The 19,312-nt window shown below is 35.1% G+C and overlaps 1 protein-coding gene across 1 annotated transcript in view; it reads right to left on the reverse strand.

Moving 5' to 3' along the window:
* Positions 1–19,312, reverse strand: part of LOC149782188 (uncharacterized) — a 64,596-nt gene that overhangs the window by 11,692 nt on the left and 33,592 nt on the right. Inside the window, exons 10-14 of the mRNA XM_089933600.1 lie at positions 18,879–19,039; positions 15,793–15,920; positions 12,531–13,088; positions 10,748–10,778; positions 7,760–8,050 (exon numbers count right to left, since the gene is read on the reverse strand). Coding sequence (XP_089789726.1) covers positions 7,760–8,050; positions 10,748–10,778; positions 12,531–13,088; positions 15,793–15,920; positions 18,879–19,039 — 1,169 coding nt within the window. The remainder of the gene's footprint in view (positions 1–7,759; positions 8,051–10,747; positions 10,779–12,530; positions 13,089–15,792; positions 15,921–18,878; positions 19,040–19,312) is intronic.

Below are 19,312 nucleotides of genomic sequence, written 5' to 3' on the forward strand. Positions count from 1 at the left end.
AGTCTCCTTCTCAAGACTATTCATATATTGCTTGAGTTCTAAAACCTCCACCTGGCAATATCCATGTAATATATGTACTTCAAATTCCCCCTCCCAAAAATATTCATACATTGTATGTACTTCAAAGTTCCCCTCCCAACAATACATTGAATGTACTTCAAAGTCCCCGTCACAACAATATTCATGTGTTGTATTTCAAATTCATCCTCTCAGCAATATTATTGTATGTTAAAAATGTTTAATGGAAGTCTGTTTTGACATCGAAATTGGATGCCAGTAATTCATTTTATCAAAATGATATCTGGTAAGTGATGCGTGAGGAAATATATGCACTACATATGAGAAATAAAGGAAGGTTTATAATGCAGATAGAGTTAGAAGAGTAAAAACATGTTGATGTATGGCAAGATAAAACTATTTGTAGATAAGGGTTTTCAAAACAGCTGGATATTTGACAGACTGAGAGATACAAATGTTCCGGTAAAAGATCCTAAATGAAAAAATTAAACAAGAACATAACTAAGTTACCTTAATTTTTATGGATTTTTCTTATCTAATTTTCCACTTAAACTTTTCGTGCCAATTTTAAGTATCCATCCGGGAAGGAAACAATGTAAAATGGAGTCCGTCTTTAAAATATTATATTTTCAATGAATTCACTCTTTGCTTTATTCCTGTTAGTGTTGAGCCCACTAACATGTATGCTTTTGCTTCCATATGTCACCTTGAATTGTTGGTGGCACCAAAACATCTTTGACAAGCGGACTTTTGAGAATAATTTGAGACCATTTATGTAAATTATAAGAATTTACAGTTCAATTGTTTATTATCTAATTTCCAATTTTTTAAACCTGTCCAGTAATTTTCATGTAAAGAACTGATGATAAACACCAACTGTTGGTGCTAATGTTTATGTAGATTTACATGGACTATGCTTTTAAAGAAATTCAGGTGGCTAATAATTAGAGATGAATGCCACTTAACATCCACTCAGACGTGTAGAACAAATCTCATTAGTTACGTTATTAACAATTATCTCCTTGTCAACTTGAAATTTGGAGACATGCAGCAAAGCAACATTTGATATGTACATTGTTTGGAACAAGAATATTTCAGAGCTCACAAACCAGCTGTTAGTTTAGAACTTGAAATACGGCAAATTCAGTCTCTAACAAAATGTGATTATAACCTTGACAAGATAGAAATAACAACCTCTTGACAGTATATTGTGTGAAATAAAAGATCAACAGATGAAAGAAACTGTGAGCACTTAAGTAATAGAAGAATGTGATACATATAATTCCTAAATAAAGGTGTTGATCTATGCAAAACATATTACAGAACATAAAGCGTTATGAAATTACCAGGACCCCTTTTTTATGTAGATTTCTCTCAACATAATTTTTGGACTTGCCCTTGAGCAAGCATGATAGACTTACCAACAGAATTGCCTGAGCCAAATGGCAGCACTTGTTCTGGCACTAGGCAAGTTGATTTGTAAAGCACTGAATAACTGTTTGAATTTTGGGCCATATTTTACCGCTGATCCAAATTTAGCTTTATTGTAAATTATAAGAATTTACAGTTCAACTGTTTATTATCTAATTTCCAATTTTTTAAACCTGTCAAATGCAAGATTAATTAATAAATTAAAATAAAACAGATTTCTGATATTAACCTTTGATTGATTATTAGATTGATGGTTAGGGTAACTGTATGTACATTAAAGCTTCCCGTTTCAACTACTTCCTGACCATTACTATCATGAATAAAACCATCTAAAAATTACTGAGTGTAAGCAAGCAAATTCAGTTAATGATTGTCCCCCAATGATGGTGGTGAGGTCACCAAAAGGATTTGTGTTCCATCATGAATACAACCACCTAAAACTCTTCACTAAATATGGAAGTTAAGAATTAATTGATCACATTTTAACTGTTTTCAGTTAGGTTACAGCAACCATGTACTTTTTCGTACAAAGCTTCATAAAAAATGCAATTGGTTAAAAATTATTGAGTATAAGCAAGCCAATTCAGTTAATGATTGCCCCCCAATGATGGTGGTGAGGTCACCAAAAGGATTTGTGTAAAGCTAAAGCCTACTTCTGAAGTCAAACTCTTCTTCAGTAATACTTACCCAATCATAAAACACTGGAACATTCACTAACTTTCAAATATAGCCCTTCTAACCAAACAATATGTTAACCATGTCATCTGAATCTTCTTAACATCAAAAGTATTGACAAAGTCATTGCCTTCTGAGATGAAGTCATACAAGAGTGATCTCCATTTGGATAGAGGGGCTGGTACAAAATCGCTTGAACTGGCAGATACATCGAGAGTGGAATATTTGTGCACAAACACTTCCTGGGATGTAATTACATGAATGACTTTGGAAGTTCTTCCATTTTTATGACCAGGAAAGTATTATCAATGACAGGTAAATGTATTTTCCTCAAAACCTAATTCTTTTTCAAATACATTAGCATAATATATTGGGATACGTAAGGAACATTCAAAACCTATAAATTTCAAAAATGAACATAGATAGCACTTAAATAAAGCAAGGCCTGAGGAGACAACCAGTCAATCCATATATAAAGATAGGTGAAATGCCAAAACAACACCAAAAGACGAAAAGAAAGGCAAATTTTGATGTGTGATATAGAACACAGTTGCAATGTGTACATAGAAAAAAGATGCTATTGGCTATGAATAATTAATCAAACTGGAATAATGTTCTTTTCAATAATGGCTAAACAATACTGATTTGAAGAAGGAATAATCAACATGGACTGGGGCCAAGAGACTTGGAAAAGGAATTTAAGCAATTAGAAGCAGGTGATGTGTTTTTGCTGTTATATAGGCATGTGTAGACTAGAATGGAGTAAGTTGGGAATAATCATTCTGGAAAGGAAGACATCTCAAGTTCCCTTTCAACAACATTTGTTTGACATTTAGTAACTCAACTAGACCAGACTGTTTGAATATAAACGATCAATGCAGCTGTACATTCTGTCAACAGCCAATTACAAAGGAGGCAGAAATGGACAAAAAAAAAACGGCCTAGTCAAAAGACAATTTTTCTTAAAAGGGGCATGGTAGACAGCGTTTTTTGGGCACTGTCAGGTTGTGTAGAAAAGATGGGGCTTGTGAGAATACATCTTCAAAATCAGAGGTCTGTGGTAACAAAGAAGCTTCCCTTAATGCTTGCAATGCCTGAATTGATGAAGTTTGTAGTCGGGAAAGTTGGAAGTCCATCCAGCATGGAAGTCCATCCAGTATGGTAACCCATCCAGTACTTCACTTTATGTTTTATTAAAATTCCAAAGAATATTGTCCAGGAAAGGGAAATTCTGCATTGGTTTAGTTGGGCATGAGCAACAGATTTGGAAATGGAAGCAGCATGACTTGGTTCCAATGGCCATCTGAATGTTGAGTCCGGGAATGTATATACCAGTTAAAAAGATCATTCCCTGTCCCAGTGACAGAGAGTATAGGTGCTGGAGTTAAAGTAAATGAAATCTCAGGCCTGCTGACATCTGGTGCCATAATCAACTTATTGAAGGAACACCTCAACCTGTACTGGTCTATATGAGGTGACTGGCTGTTCAGGACTGGTCCCTGTAAGATGTCATCCCAAGTCTGCAGTACTAGGGTCTATATGTAGTGACAAGTTTTCTAGGGCTGGTCCCTGTGTCCTGCCATCCCAAGTCAGGAACAGGTTCTATATTTGGTGATGATTTATCCAAGACTTGTCTCCGTGATCTGTCATATGGTGCCATGATCCAGCTATTGATCCACCATGGTCAAAACTGGGATCTATATGTGGTGACGAATTATCTAGGTCTGGTTCCAGAGAGCTGTCATCCAATGCTAGTATTGCAGTTTATATGTGGTGATGAGTTGTCCAGGACTAGTTACTGTGAGCTGACATATGCTGCCATGGTCCAGCTATTGAGGGATAGATCACCACAGCCAATACTGGAGCTATATGTGGTGATGGGTTGTTCACAACTGGTCCCTGTGAGCTGACGTCCCATGCTACTGCTGCTCCAGTAGTTGGTTCAACATTGTTGGCATGATTAACTTGTGGAAATGTAAGTGACAGCAGAGCTTAATTTGTTAAGAGGGCATAATATAACAAAGACTGCCATATCCTCTCTGAAACGGGCCATCATATTGCCTTGAGTGACAGGAATATGAGAAACCTGGCAACTCAGGCAGCATTGACCGAAATAAAGATCATGTCTATGTCTGTATGGGAGCATTTTTGTGCCTTTTCACAAGTATGGGTTAATGTTGGATGTATCTGTCGCCCATTTCTTATCTGATGAACACCCTAAGGAGTTATGATGGTAGGGTGATTATCTTAAGCTAGTTTAAACTTTATACAGTCCTGACATCTAATCCTGTTCATTGTTACCTGTAAAGACAGAAAGCAAAACAATGTTATATGCAGACTGAATCAGTCAAGCACTGCACTAAACTAACTCTGAAGTGCACATTATAAATTAAGATAATGCAAAAGAAGTTTTTTAATAAAGGAGTTTATTTCTGGGCATATATTGTCATTTCTATGTGTGTGTGATTTGGATTTTTAATTTAGCTTTAACAATTTTCCAGTTATATTGCTATGATGTCTGCAGTGTGGCAGTTTATACATAGTGAGGTTAGCACTCGGCATCATGTCGCAGACATGTAGCAGGATGTCCCATCCGGTCATATTATCCTGACACCAGGTCAACCGGTCCTAACACTATCCTCTTAATGCTGAGTGCCAATATATGCAGCTGCTAGTACCAATTTATAAGTCTTTAGTATGACTTGGCTGGGGTTCAAACTTGCATCCTCCTATATCCGAGGTGAACACTCTAACCACTTAGGGCATTGGAGCAGTCACTCTTTGATATAACTTAGAAAAAAGTATATTACTGAGATAAATTTACCAGCATTATCCATCATTAAAACAGGCAATTAAGATAACACATAGCATATCAAACAATTAAATAAACAACTCAGTTGGAAAATATTTTGTCTCTAATCATCTTTGCTAGCCAAGGTTCCAATATGTTAACCTATCTAAACCTTGGCAGATTAACCTGATATTTCCTTGCTTCGGGTCTGTGGACTTCAACCGAAATCAACTTCTTAAAATTTCAACACTGTTCCTGCATGATTAAGGGGAACACACAGCTGGAATGGAGTCAAAAGTAAGCCTTTTCCACCTCCATGCTCTGTTGGCACAAATACCTCATTCCATGATCAAATACACCATTAATGGCTCTTCTCTGGTATGTAGTCAGACTTTGGATGCTAAACTTACAAAGTATCCTTTTCAAATTAACTACCTCCACCATTTTCAGCTGATGGACAATGCACCACTGTTACATGCAATTAGGAAACATTGCATACTATGGGACGCAACTCATGAGATCCAATATATGCTGCACTGAAATATCGGATCAATCTGCCAAGGTATAGATAGGTTAACATAATGGAACCTTCGCTAGCAAAGATGGTCTCCTGTAAGAACAGAGGAGAATTCAGTATGGAAAGAGACAAAGTATATTTCCATCAGGTATTTTCTCCTATGGATCAGTCCCAAACTGAAGAAAAGGCACAAAATCAAAGGTGCCTTGAGTGAGAACATACTTCAAGTACGAGCAATAAAAAAGCCCTCAAGTGAAAGCTGAACATACAAGAGACAACAATGCCTCTAGTGAGAACATACAAGAGAGAACAATGTCTCTAGTGAGAACATACAAGAGAGAACATTGCCTCTAGTGAGAACATGCAGATCATGCAAGAGTTTTAGTAGCAAGTGATGTTAATTAACACCATTTGGTACCAACCCTTCTAAGGGAGACCACTCTTTTCTGACTTCTGCCTCAACAGGTAGATAATCTATTGGCACTTTTATTATTAAAACAAGCCAAATAATGTGATTTGTTTGTAGTTTGGGATGGCTGGATCTGCAAGATAGTGGATGTCCTCTTATTATACTACCATATGCATCTTTGAAGGGATACTGGGGATGACGTGGAAAGTAACAATGTTTCAATGCTCTATCTCAAAGGGCATGACTAGAGTAAAAATGCATAAAAGACAAAATTGACTGGCCACCATGACCATGAAGATGCAGCCTTGAAATACCATTTAATTTTAGATATAAATGTACCATGGTTTGTCTCATTATATCAAACAGCTTTACTATAGAAAATGGAAACAGTAAGAACATGTGATCCTGACCTTTATGATGGAATCCTAATTGTGGAATGCAACACATCTTCAAGTGACAATACATCAGAAAATTATGTTTAATCACTTATTTTTAAGCAGCTCTTAAATTACAGCGCAGAAGAAACAATGTAGGTGGAACTTAAAAGATTGATACTGAATCTCAAAAGGTTCCAAAGTAATATATGTAAAGTTGAAAGGAAAATGTGAAAGAAAATTACAATACTGAATCCTAACTTTAACTTTAGACACTGGAACCCAAAGCTGTACCAGAACATATCTGTATAACTATTTTGACTGGCACATTAAATGCCACCCCATTTTTAAATATCTTCTATGTAGGCATCAATAGTGCATGTTGGACTGTAGATTATTGACCAATGGATTCCAACTTTAAATTTAATGTGCTGAAACCATTATTTTCTTATTTGACTTCCCATAACTATGACCTCTGACCTTCAAACCCCCTACCTTTTATTCCCCTAAGTCAATGGTTCCCAATCCCCAGGTCACAAACCAAATAAAGGTCATGAGGACATCTCTGAGGGTCACAGAGGGTCACTAAGATCTTTTTGAGGGTGGAAAAGCTTATCAACATGTGAAAATAGTGTCATGAGGCTCAGAAAAAATATTTTTTAGGGTTGCAGCCAAAAGCTCCATTGAAACACAACAATCAAGTCATCCACAAATCTTGGTGAAAGTACCTGATCAACAACTAATTCTCTTTCCAAAGAATATTTTTCTTTCTTCAGTCAAGTGGTATTTGCCTTATAACATTAAAATAAATAGGCATCTTATAACAAGAATAATCCACCTACAAATGTTATTCCTGGTATCCGATATAAACTAACTGTATTGCTCAGGAAACCATTTATATTCTTTCAGTTACATCAGTCCTGAACTTTGACCTTTTGACCATGAAAATGAAAGGCACCTCTGTTACTGAAAGTGCCAGCCATCCACAAAGTTTGGTAGATAATTATGGCAGTGAAGGCAACATCTTCTTTAGAAATTATTTTTCTTCTTCGGTCACTGTGACATTCACCTTTAAACTTTTGATCCCAGAAATCGATTATCAAATTTCTTCCTTACCTCAAGTGCAAGCCATCCATAAAGTTTGCTTTGCTGATGGTGGACAACTCAAGTTATTGTTGAAAATGATATTTGCAACAGATAGACTGGCAGATTACATCATAAGGCAGGTGAACAAAAAGATTGGTAAAAATCAGTCTCATAAAGGTCTAAAACTTGTCGTTAACCTTGATTTCACTCTTGGAATAATCTGTTTTTATCATTACTCTTGAAGCCTTGGAAATAACTTTTAAGGAATTATATAGTTTTTAAAAGATTTTACAGTAATTTTTTCTTTCAGATTTAAATTTCATCATAAATATATCATTTTACCTCCTTTTCGTGAAACATACTTGCTCTGCAAACTGAAATGAAAATATAATAAGCATTTTTTTTTAGATCGAAATTATGTCATAATTATATTGTTTCAATTTTTTTTTTACACACACCTGCTATGTTGATTGATTTTTGAATATCAACATAAATTTCAGCATTTCTGCATGCCTTTTCTAGGTTTCTAAATGTGGCCCTGTCCCTTCTTTGTAGTGTCCATCTATACAAGAACATGAGACACTGAGTCACTGTATAACGATAGTCCATCTGTATTTGCTGGATCTCCACCCAGGTGATTCCCAGCTCTAGACCAAGGAGAACACATTCCTTTCCAATTTTCATTGACAGTCGTCCTAACTCTCTTTCAGATGGTTTCTTGTCTTGCAGATTAGGTGGCAGAGAAGAAACTAAAGCATATCAAGATCAAGAATGAAGCAATATAATACAGTATATTCTACAACCTACCGATAAATTACAGAATGTCTTTTACTGTTAAATTCTTGCATTTAATCCATCTGAAAATAAAACTGCCAGTGGTATGTAGCCAAAATTGCAAAGCATGCATACTGTAAGTTCACTTTTATTCATGTGGTATCAATCATTGTTGCTTGTTTTTCTTTTGTTTAAACCATGGATGGATTCATCTCAATATCAACTTAAACAATTATATGACCAATAGTGTCTAAGAAAATGGCATAAATATAAACCCTCACCTAGACACACTCAGCTCAACATGAAAGTAAGCACAAATGACGGAATCTTAAAATATAAGATATAGTGATCCACTTTTCAATTAAGGTTGTCACACTTTTCATGATGCATTTGGATGTGAAGTTACAAGACTCCAATGACAATGGTGACTAAGAAAAAGTGCTGAAAGAAACGTTTACCAAAGTCACAAATATTGGTAACAGTAACCTAAATTTAACAGAAAGGTGCAGTACTCCAAACGGCATATTAAAAATGCCACCTCGTATCAAATCTATACACCAAGTACTGGTAATATTGATTGAGAAAGTGACCTAAACTCAAACATTCTTTAAAGAAAATAAGCTCAAGGCAAGGACAAAACACTGAACCATGAAATATAGGTCACAGTACCACTTTTCTCTGTATAATTCCTCATTCTGCAATTATATAGCAAGATATGTGACTCTACAAGTAATACTGACCTAAATGCAAAGACAAACCAAATTCAATAAATCATGAAATTCAGGTCACTATGACCCAATGTTCCTGAAAAAAATATTTATCACTCCATATGAAATCATCTATGTACAAAGTTGTGTGACTCTATATGCACTATTGTCTGAGATCATGAACAAAAAACAGCCCTTAAACCCACGGGTTGGCAACCTACAGCACGTATGCCACAAGGTGGCATGTCAAGAAGTTGTGTGTGGCACATGAAGGGCAGTCTTTATGTTAACAATGTTACTCTCTTACTGGTGGCATTCCCTCATTCATTTTGTAATTAATCCAGAAAAAATTTAAGTGACACGCTTTGTAAAGTAGGTTGTTAATGCCTGCCCTAACCCAAGTGTTGATTCCAGATAGCATCAGACTCAATTCATGCTTTGCAACTGAACCGAAAAATGTAACAACTGGTTTGAAGAAACACTTATTTGTAATCACCAATGTACTTTAATTTCAAAAGTGACTATTGGCATGCACATGTCTTGCAAGCAATGGTACATTATTACAGTATTACATTAATACATCATTACATTAATCTCTCTTAACTAATTATTTATTTCGATAGGATTGAAGACATTGGAATTCCTACCAAGAATATAAACAAGAAGAAAATAATATGATAATGGAATTTATTATTTGCTCCTAACCTGGGCACAGTCATTGATATATGCCTTGCAAATGTATTCTTTTCCTTTTATTCCCTGCTGATAATCCATCAAAAGGAGATTATCATTCTATTCCTTTTATTCCCTGCTGACAATCCATCAAAATGATATTATCATTATATTCCTTTTATTCCCTGATGATAATCCATCAAAAACAGATTATCATTCTATTCCTTTTATTCCCTGCTGATAATCCATCAAAAAGAGATTATCATTCTGTTCCTTTTATTCCCTGCTGATAATCCATCAAAAGGAGATTATCATTCTATTCCTTTTATTCCCTGTTGATAATCCATCAAAAAGAGATTATCATTTATTAATGGGACCCTATGGACATTGTGGCAATATCAATGCATGGTGACATGTGAGTTGTTTTCCATGGTGATCAATCCTAATAATAACCAAGTAAGACATGACCTTTGCCTTATCCAAAATGAAATGAGAATGCTTTTATGTAGTCCAAGCTTCTCTGACACAACCAATAATTGCTTTTGAAATAAAATCCATGATAAAAGTGATTGTAAGGAACATTGTTTCTAATTTTCACAATACGGCAATTAATTCAAAATGAAGTGATGATGATACCATGTGTATTGATGCTCCAGTGGCCTGGATGCAGGAGGTCGCAGGTTCAAATCCCGACCAAGTCATATCAAAGACTTAAAAAATGGTATAACAGCTGCCACATTAGGCGCTCTCATCATTAATAAGTTAGTGTTAGGACTGGTCGACCTGGTGCCAGAATAATGTGACTGAGTGGGACATGATGCCATATGTCTGTGACATGATGCCCCAGTGCTAGACATCACTATAAACTGTCACAAGGCAGACATTGTAGCGATATGACTGAAAAATAGTTAAAGCTACATTAAAAGTCCAAATCATATACACACACCATGTGTATTTTTAGAAGTAAGGACAATTTGATAAGAGTGATGGAACTTGAAATTAGCAGATTTAATCTAAGGGGTAAAGCAGAGGGTCTTACACCTAATTTTCACATCTGCACAGACCATCAATCTAAAACTTTAAAAAAAAATTGGCCAGACTGTAGCCCAGACTAATGTGATTGACTTTTATTTCCCTATTTTCAATTGCCACTAAAAGCTGTTTTGTCCACAGATATTTGCACCTTCATTATCTTTCTTGTCTGCCAGTTGACATTGTATCAAGACATGGATAATGCATGCTGATTAATGCTAAAGTCTCAGACTAAAATAACACATTTTTTCTGATGCTTACCACTATATTCTCTTTCATTTCCTTGGCTTTCCTAAAATAAAGCAAGAGAATAATTTAATAATACAAATGTTACAAATGTCAAATAAGCCAATCATAAATCTTACAATGTCAAATAAGCCAATCATAAATCTTACAGTGTTAAATAAGCCATGTTAAATAATTAGCCAATCATACATTGTTACAATCTCAAATTTTACAATGTTAAAGAATACAGTCATACAAATGTTACAATGTTAAATGAGAAAATCATACAAATGTTACAATGTTAAATAAGAAAATCATACAAATGTTACAATGTTATAATAAGAAAATCATAAAACATTTACAATGCCAAATGTCACAATGCCAAATGCTACAATGTTAATTGCTACAATGATACGATTCATTACTAAAATCTCATATATTTGTAAAATATAAACTTAATTAGAATGTCATTCTTATTTGTGCACATTAGCAATTTATCTTAGCTTCTTAATTTAGTACCCACTTAGTGAAACACTGCAACATAAAGATCTTTGTTCTTTTGAGTTTTATCTATTTCAAAGTAACCAAAGGAGGCATGTTGAAGATTTCATCTAAGTGACTATGTAGCTAGTTAATTTTGCAATAAACAGAAATTATAGGAAATCATTCACAAGCCAACAAGAGGAGAACAAAATATTTTTCTGTCTTTAATGACAGGCAATGTGTCACTGCCCCATTATTTTCAAATGAGGTATCATACTTGAATGTGCACATTTAGTTATAACATTGCTAACAGAAAGTAGCGTGAATTAATATACAAGAACGTTTCATTAACAGAGACCATCCTTGGCTCCAAAAAACTGAGACAAGTTACCCCTCCCTACATGCAGAAATGGGAGATGATAGAGACCATTAGAAAGACTTGATACACTTTTAATATCACAGCAATAAATTGTGTTTTTAATATTAATAATAAAAACAATAATAATAATAATAGCAGTAGTATTAGTACTAGTACTTTTGCCACATAAAATTATTCCTGTATGTTTGTTTCTGAGACAAATTGAGAAAAAAAATATTTGTTTTATTCATGTCACGTTTATTACAAAAGTATAAATTGTTACTCCAGGATTCAATCTTCTTCCACAAAATAACATTTTAATTCATCTTCAAAGTACCTGTATCAGAACGGTTCATAACATCAACTCGAATACCCGTCTACAAATTGTACTAAGCACACTGCTTCAGCCTGAGCAGCAGGCAAGCTTGTATAAGGTAATTTAGAAATCTACTGTATGTATTAAAGTTGTCATTTTTTTATACGTTTCTTATTTGAAGTGCCCACTGAATACTTAATGATGTTTAAAATGACGTTTTTTTCTTTCGGGAGGCATTTTGGAGATTAGTATTAAGTCAACACGTCATTGAAATTCACTAAAGCCTGAAGGCTAGGATTTACCAAGAACAAATCAGCAGTTACAACCCAAATTTCAATTTGATAATTACTGATGGTCAAGTGTGACAAGCCTTATCCATGTAGACCTTTGTTCCAATTACTGATATTAAAGATACAAAACCATCATTGGGGCATTATTGCTGTCATTTGAGTTCATTCTCAAATTACCTTACTCCTCAGTACTCCATTGACAGCAATATGGGGAGAAAGGAATATCAGCTTTATGCTAACACAATGCAAAGTTTTAGCCCTGTCACCCCTAAGGACAGAACCTGATTACAGTTTCTCACTTGTTGTACAGATTATTGGAGTTTTCATCTCCATATTTCTTTAAACCTTTTAGATATAGATAAAAAAGCTCACCTCAGCTTGGAACCAGAACTTTTTGAGTTCATGTGACAGAATCGGGTGATGACCATGAGATGGGCACTTTAATTCAGACACATTTAGCTTTGACACTGGAATCACACCTTCCAGGAAATCCTCTCTGGATTCAGGGCACTTTATACAGCACTCAAATGCTAGGTTATGGCAAAGGTAGCTGATGATCTTGGAAAGCATCTCTTCTATGAATTCACGTACACTGATGCACAGTTTTGAACTTGGCATCCTTTTATCCACTCTAGCAACACGTGCAAAAATGACATAATTTCTGGTGTACAAAGTGAGTTTGTGGCTCTGGTCAATTCTGAAGACACAACACCCACAGTAAATCAAGTGCTCAGATCCTTCCTTAGCAATGGGCCAGCAATCTAAGCAGGCTGCAAGAAGCCTATGAAAGATGGGAGGCGGTAGAAACTTTTCAATGAAGACATAGCACAGAACTGATGAGCTCTCCATCGGATGACATGGTTCAGGGGAGATAACTTCTTTAGGCATTTCCTGACGGAGCATACAGGGAGCAAGAAAGTAATCTTCCATCTGGAATAAAAATATGAAGTAAAATAAACCTTGAAAACAATCGTTTATACAAGAATAAGCAAAGACTATAAATTGTTTTTCTTTAAACAAAGACAGGATGATGTGTAAAAAAAAAGAAGTGACGCACACTCCGTACATTCACAGCCTTCACACTTTTATAAATGCAGTTGAAAACAAGAGTTTCTTAAAAGGGTGATGCTCTACTGAGTGAAAAGAACATCCAGACAAACAAGAAATCCAGACATGCAAGACATCGAGACATCCAAGACATCCAGACATCCAGACAACCAAGACATCCAGACATTCAGATATCCAAGACATTCTGACATTCAAGTCATCCAAGACATCCAAGACATCCAATACATCCAGACATCCAATACATCCAGACATCCAAACATCCAAGACATCCAGACATCCAGTACATCCAGACATCCAAGACATTCTGACATTCAAGTCATCCAAGACATCCAGACGTCCAAGATATCCAGACATCCAAGACATTCAGACATCCAAACATCCAAGACATCCAGACGTCCAAGACACTGAAGACATCCAAGAGAAGCCCATTTCTTCTGGGGTTTTTTTTCTCACTTTTTATGAATACTGAAACCATCTATGATATTTTGGAAAAACTCCAGCATACATGATAATAAATATTTTCCAACATGTCTAAGTTCACAGGTTCAAACTCTATCCTTAAGTACAGTACATATTTGTCCTTGAACCAGATATCATGGATAGAAATTCACCAAATCAGACTCAAACAATGTTAGAAAATACCCACATTATATATTTGGTCAAATATATAACCAATATTTAAGAAAAAAACAACAATCCAAAAATCCAAAATTATTTAAGTGATGCATTAAAGGTTTCAAAGGATTCTAATACATCTGCAAGCCATGTTTGACAAAAATCCATTTTCACTTGTCCATGTTACCAAGCTTGCTGGCCAATACAGTTAAAAACCCTCAAGTCAAAAACTATGACATTGAAATCAAGGTCAGAGTGTTTTTTATTATCAATCTGATATAGCCACTATAGCACTATGTTTGAGGTGAGGCAAACATTAATTTTAATCCAAGCCAGATGCATACTGTTCTACAATGCTTTAATCGAAACCCCAATAAGTAAAAGTCTTTTAATGAAAACTTTACCTGGATATAGTTGTTGATTCTGGAGAAGAAGCATTTACATAATTTTCAAGATGACCACAATGACCATAAAATTGGAGGTCTGATTAGCACCATTTTCATATAGAACCAACCAGGTGTATAAGAAGTCGGGGACCATTTTCATATAGCACCAACCAGACAGTATAAGAAGTTGGGCAGCATTTTCATATAGGACCAACCAGACAGTATAAGTGGGGCACCATTTTCATTTAGGACCAACCAAACAGTATAAGAAGTTGGGCACCATTTTCATATAGGACCAACTAGACATTATAAGAAGTCAGAGACCGTTTTCATTTAGGACAAACCAAACATTATAAGAAATTGTTTAGTAAAACTCCCATGCCACTTGTTAAGTAGCAATAACAAACGTGTTAAGAAAGATGGCTGTTTTTGGTGGCCATACTGCATGACAGATCAGCAACATTTTCAGTTAGAACAAAATATAAATAATATACAGTCTTTTAGTGAAAAGTCCATGTTGATATGATCATCTGTTCAGAAGGAGAAGCGATATCCTGATGTTCTTGATGGACACAGTGGTAGCCTTATTTGGAGTCAAGATAGGCACTATTTTTATTCAGGACCAACTAGAAATGAAAATGTATGACATACAAACAGATGGGAAATGTGTACTGGCAGGATGTAAAGATTAACCTAAGGAACAGTTATTGTTAACACCATATGAATGCTCACTATAGCATGGCACAATTATTCATTGTCAGCACTATATGAATATGCACCATAGTGTAGTATAAATAGTCATTGTTAAACACTACAGGAATACTCCCTATAGTGTGGCATAAATAGGTATTGTCAGCACTGTATGGATATGCACTATAGTGTGGCATAAATAGTCACTGTCAGTATTATATGAATACTCACTATAGTGTGGTATAAACAGCCCTGTTAACACTACATGAATAATCACAGTAGCATGGCATAAATAATCACTATAGTGTGGCATAAACAGCTTTGCTAATGTGTGAGTGTGTGTGTGTGTGTGTTTTGGAGTTCTAACGTAGCTTTAACAATTTGTTTCAGTCATATCGCTATGATGTCTGCAGTGTGACAGTTTACAGTGATGTCCAGCACTGGGGCATCATGCCTCAGGCACGTAGCATCATAAACCACCATGAATACTCACCACAGTGTGGGATAAACAGTCATTGTTAACACTGTATGAATACTCGCTATAGTGTGGGATAAACAGTAATTGTTAACACTGTATGAATACTCACTATAGTGTGGGATAAACAGTCATTGTTAACAATGTATGAATACTCACTAAAGTGTGGGATAAACAGTCATTGTTAGCACTGTATGAATACTCACTATAGTGTGGGATAAACAGTAATTGTTAACACTGTATGTATACTCACTATAGTGTGGATAAACAGTCAGTGTTAACACTATATGAATACTCACTATAGTGTGGCATAAATGGTCATTGTTAATACTATAGGAATACACATTATAGTGTAGAATAAACAACAAATACACAAGTAAAAGGCTTTCAATAAACAGACCTCAACCTCCTTTCCATCCTCAGTGAATGACCTTGTCCTGGTGATGATGTTCAATTTTTCCATCACCAGTATGATATGTTCCTTATTGTCATAGAATTCTGGATTTTTCTCCTTTGTCCAGACAGCATCTAGAAGTCAAGGTAATAAGATCATCAGAAAAACAGTAATATAAATTACAAGTAGGCATCAATACCATTCATCTAAGTTTCAAACGGTTCACAACCTGAACAAGAAAATAGCCTCAGCATTTGGTGTAAATTTTTACCAATTGTAAAGAGGATACAATCCAGACTGTATTATATAGTTACATATCTCACTTCTACAAAACAAGTGGCAGGATAAAGTAGCTATTGAAAACATTAATTATCATGAAAAAAGTAAACTGAAAGTAAATCAGCTAAACAAAATTTTTGTCACATTTCTATCAAACTTTCCTTTTGCAAAGTTGTATCTTTACATTTTAACTTGATCTTATTCAGCACAATATAATGATGACATACTGTTAAAACACATACATACTTACCTACCTACAAACAATGAAACCCAACTATAACACAATGGTCAGGGTCCTCAAAATGCCATAGTGATACGTACTGTAACATATGCAATATCAAACCAAATCATTTAAAGGAAGAAAATATTGCACTTTAGTCCCCACCTTAACAGCTATACGAGACTGGAGGAAACAGTGTATAGTTGACTGATAAATTCTAGACTTATTTCACAACTTGATGCATTATTAAACAAGAAATACTTAAAACAGTTACCATATATTCCCTAATTAATATCCCCCAAGGTGTTATATTTTCCTAATGAGGGGTGTTTATTAGTGCACAATAATGAAAGCTAAAGTTGTTCTTTTTTTTGATGTAATCTTACAATGACCACATGTACATCTGGGGGGTTTTCTGCCATCAAATTCAGTCACTGCTAATATCAGCACAGTTAAAATGATCAATACATTTTCCCCATTCAACAGCTTGTTGAAGTAGGACTCAGGTAAGTCTTTGAACTTGCAAACTTGCTGCCCAGCTATTGGTCTGGATGAACACATCAAATTAAGTCAAAGTAATTTGCTTAGTACAGTCTTCTTATCAACAGCAATGTGCTTAGTAATCTTATTATCAAAAGCATCTGCTTTGTACAGTCTTCTTATCAACAGTGTGTACTTAGTAGTATTATCAACAGCATGTGTTTAGTAGTCTGTTTATCAACATGTACTTAGTACAGTCTTCTTATCAACATGTACTTAGTACAGTCTTCATATCAACAGCATGTGTTTTGTAGTCTTCTTTTCAACATGTACTTAGTACAGTCTTCTTATCAACATGTACTTAGTACAGTCTTCTTATCAACAGCATGTGCTTAGTTGTCTTCTTATCAACATGTACTTAGTACAGTCTTCATATCAACAGCATGTGCTTAGTGGTCTTCTATCAACATGTACTTAGTACAGTCTTGTTATCAACATTATGTGTTAGCGGTCTTCTTATCAACATGTACTTAGTACAGTCTTCTTATCAACAGCATGTGCTTAGTGGTCTTCTTATCAAAATGGACTTAGTACAGTCTTCTTATCAACATCATGTGCTTAGTACAGACTTTTTATGAACAACAGGTTCATTTTAAGTCTAAATAAAAAATCTAGTACTCTTCTCAAGCTCATCAGTTCTTTGGAAAATTTCATATATATTTATTTTTCTCCCATACATATATATTTCTGACATATGTATATCTTTGCTATACATGAATATTTCACACATCCATGTATATTTCATTCATGCATGCATATTTCACACATGCATGTATATTTCATGCATTATACATGCGTAGTTCACACATACATTATTTCACACATACATGTGTATGTAATATGGAAGTACTATATAGAGTAGCGAACATTTATTGCATATACATGTATTTCATTGTACAGAAACATGTTAAGCTAAAGAACTTAAAGCAACTAGCAATATAAAAAGAGCATCACCATGTTTCTCATATCCTTTATTTTATTAACTGAATAGTCCAATGTAATCATGTTTGAAACTGTGACATCTTTCTTCTCATATCATGTATTTTAAAATGAAACAACCTCTTTCTCCGTTTCTCACTCCACCCCCTCTCTGTCTCCCACTCTTACTCTCTCTTTCTCCCCCGCCCATCTATCTATCTATCTCTCTCTCTCTCTGTCTCTGTGAGATTTCCACATTACAATGGTATTTACAATCATTACACACACTTTATAGATTTGAGAAACCACTTAAATATTATTTTAAGAATCCTGGCTACAATAATATTTAGTATAAAAAAGAGAAGTGTACAGCGTAACACAAACTGAAGTAGGCACTGTCTGATGCAGCTAACAGTTAAATTCCACGATACAATGGATGACTATTATAACATAACTATATTGCTGTGACTAAATGGAAGAGGGAAAAGAAATGTATATATCCAATGTGTGGACAGCCATGATGATGGATCTATCCAATGTGTGGACAGCCATGATGTATCTATCCAATGTGGACAGCCATGATGTACCTATCCAATGTGTGGACAGCCATGATGATGCATCTATCCAAAGTGTGGACAGCCATGATGTATCTATCCAAAGTGTGGACAGCCATGATGTACCTATCCAAAGTGTGGACAGCCATGACGTATCTATCCAATGTGTGGACAGCCATGACATATCTATCCAATGTGTATACAGCCATGACATATCTATACAATGTGTGGACAACCATGATGTATATTTCCAATGTGTGGAATCCATGATGGATCTATCCAATGTGTGGACAGCCATGATGTTGTATCTATCCAATGTGTGGACAGCCATGATGTATCTATCCAATGTGTGGACAGCCATGATGTATCTATCCAATGTGTGGACAGCCCTGATGACCAAACTGCTAAATCCATGATGGACATTACAGCATAGAAGGATTAAATATTCTTTGTGGCGTGTATATTTTCTTAAATATGCAATATGTGAACTGCACATGGGGAAAAACTAAATAAATACACAACCAAGAACCTTATAAAGGTATATATAAAATAAATAGAGGAAAAGATATTATAGTACAAACCTATCAGTTCCTTAGTAAGTTTTCCCTTTTTTTTGAATTCATCCCACTTGCTAGTGATTGCATGGTTACTTCCGATGAACATCTCAGCTGTGATGAGGGACTTCAGTGCATCAATCAGCCATTGTGGACTTAGCACAATCTTCTCCCTTAATCCTTCAACACTGAAAATTATGAGAATGAACACATTATTTCCATTACTGTAGTATTTTAAGTCAAATAGTACTGACAACTCTGTTTTTATCATCTAATTTTCAACTCTCTCAGGATTAAGTAAATCTAAAAGATTAGACTGAAACTGACTTTTTTGAAACTACAGTTAGGCAAAGGTTTGCATGCAGTTGTAACAGAAATGTACAATTTCTTTGATCAATCACAACAGCCCAACCCACCCAATTTCTGTGTGAAAACAAACATTTCCAAAGACTTGCACCCTT

Source organism: Sinohyriopsis cumingii, chromosome 15 (genome assembly GCF_028554795.1).
Source record: "Sinohyriopsis cumingii isolate HCF-2022 chromosome 15, ASM2855479v2, whole genome shotgun sequence".
Classification (NCBI taxonomy): Eukaryota; Metazoa; Mollusca; class Bivalvia; order Unionida; family Unionidae; genus Sinohyriopsis; species Sinohyriopsis cumingii.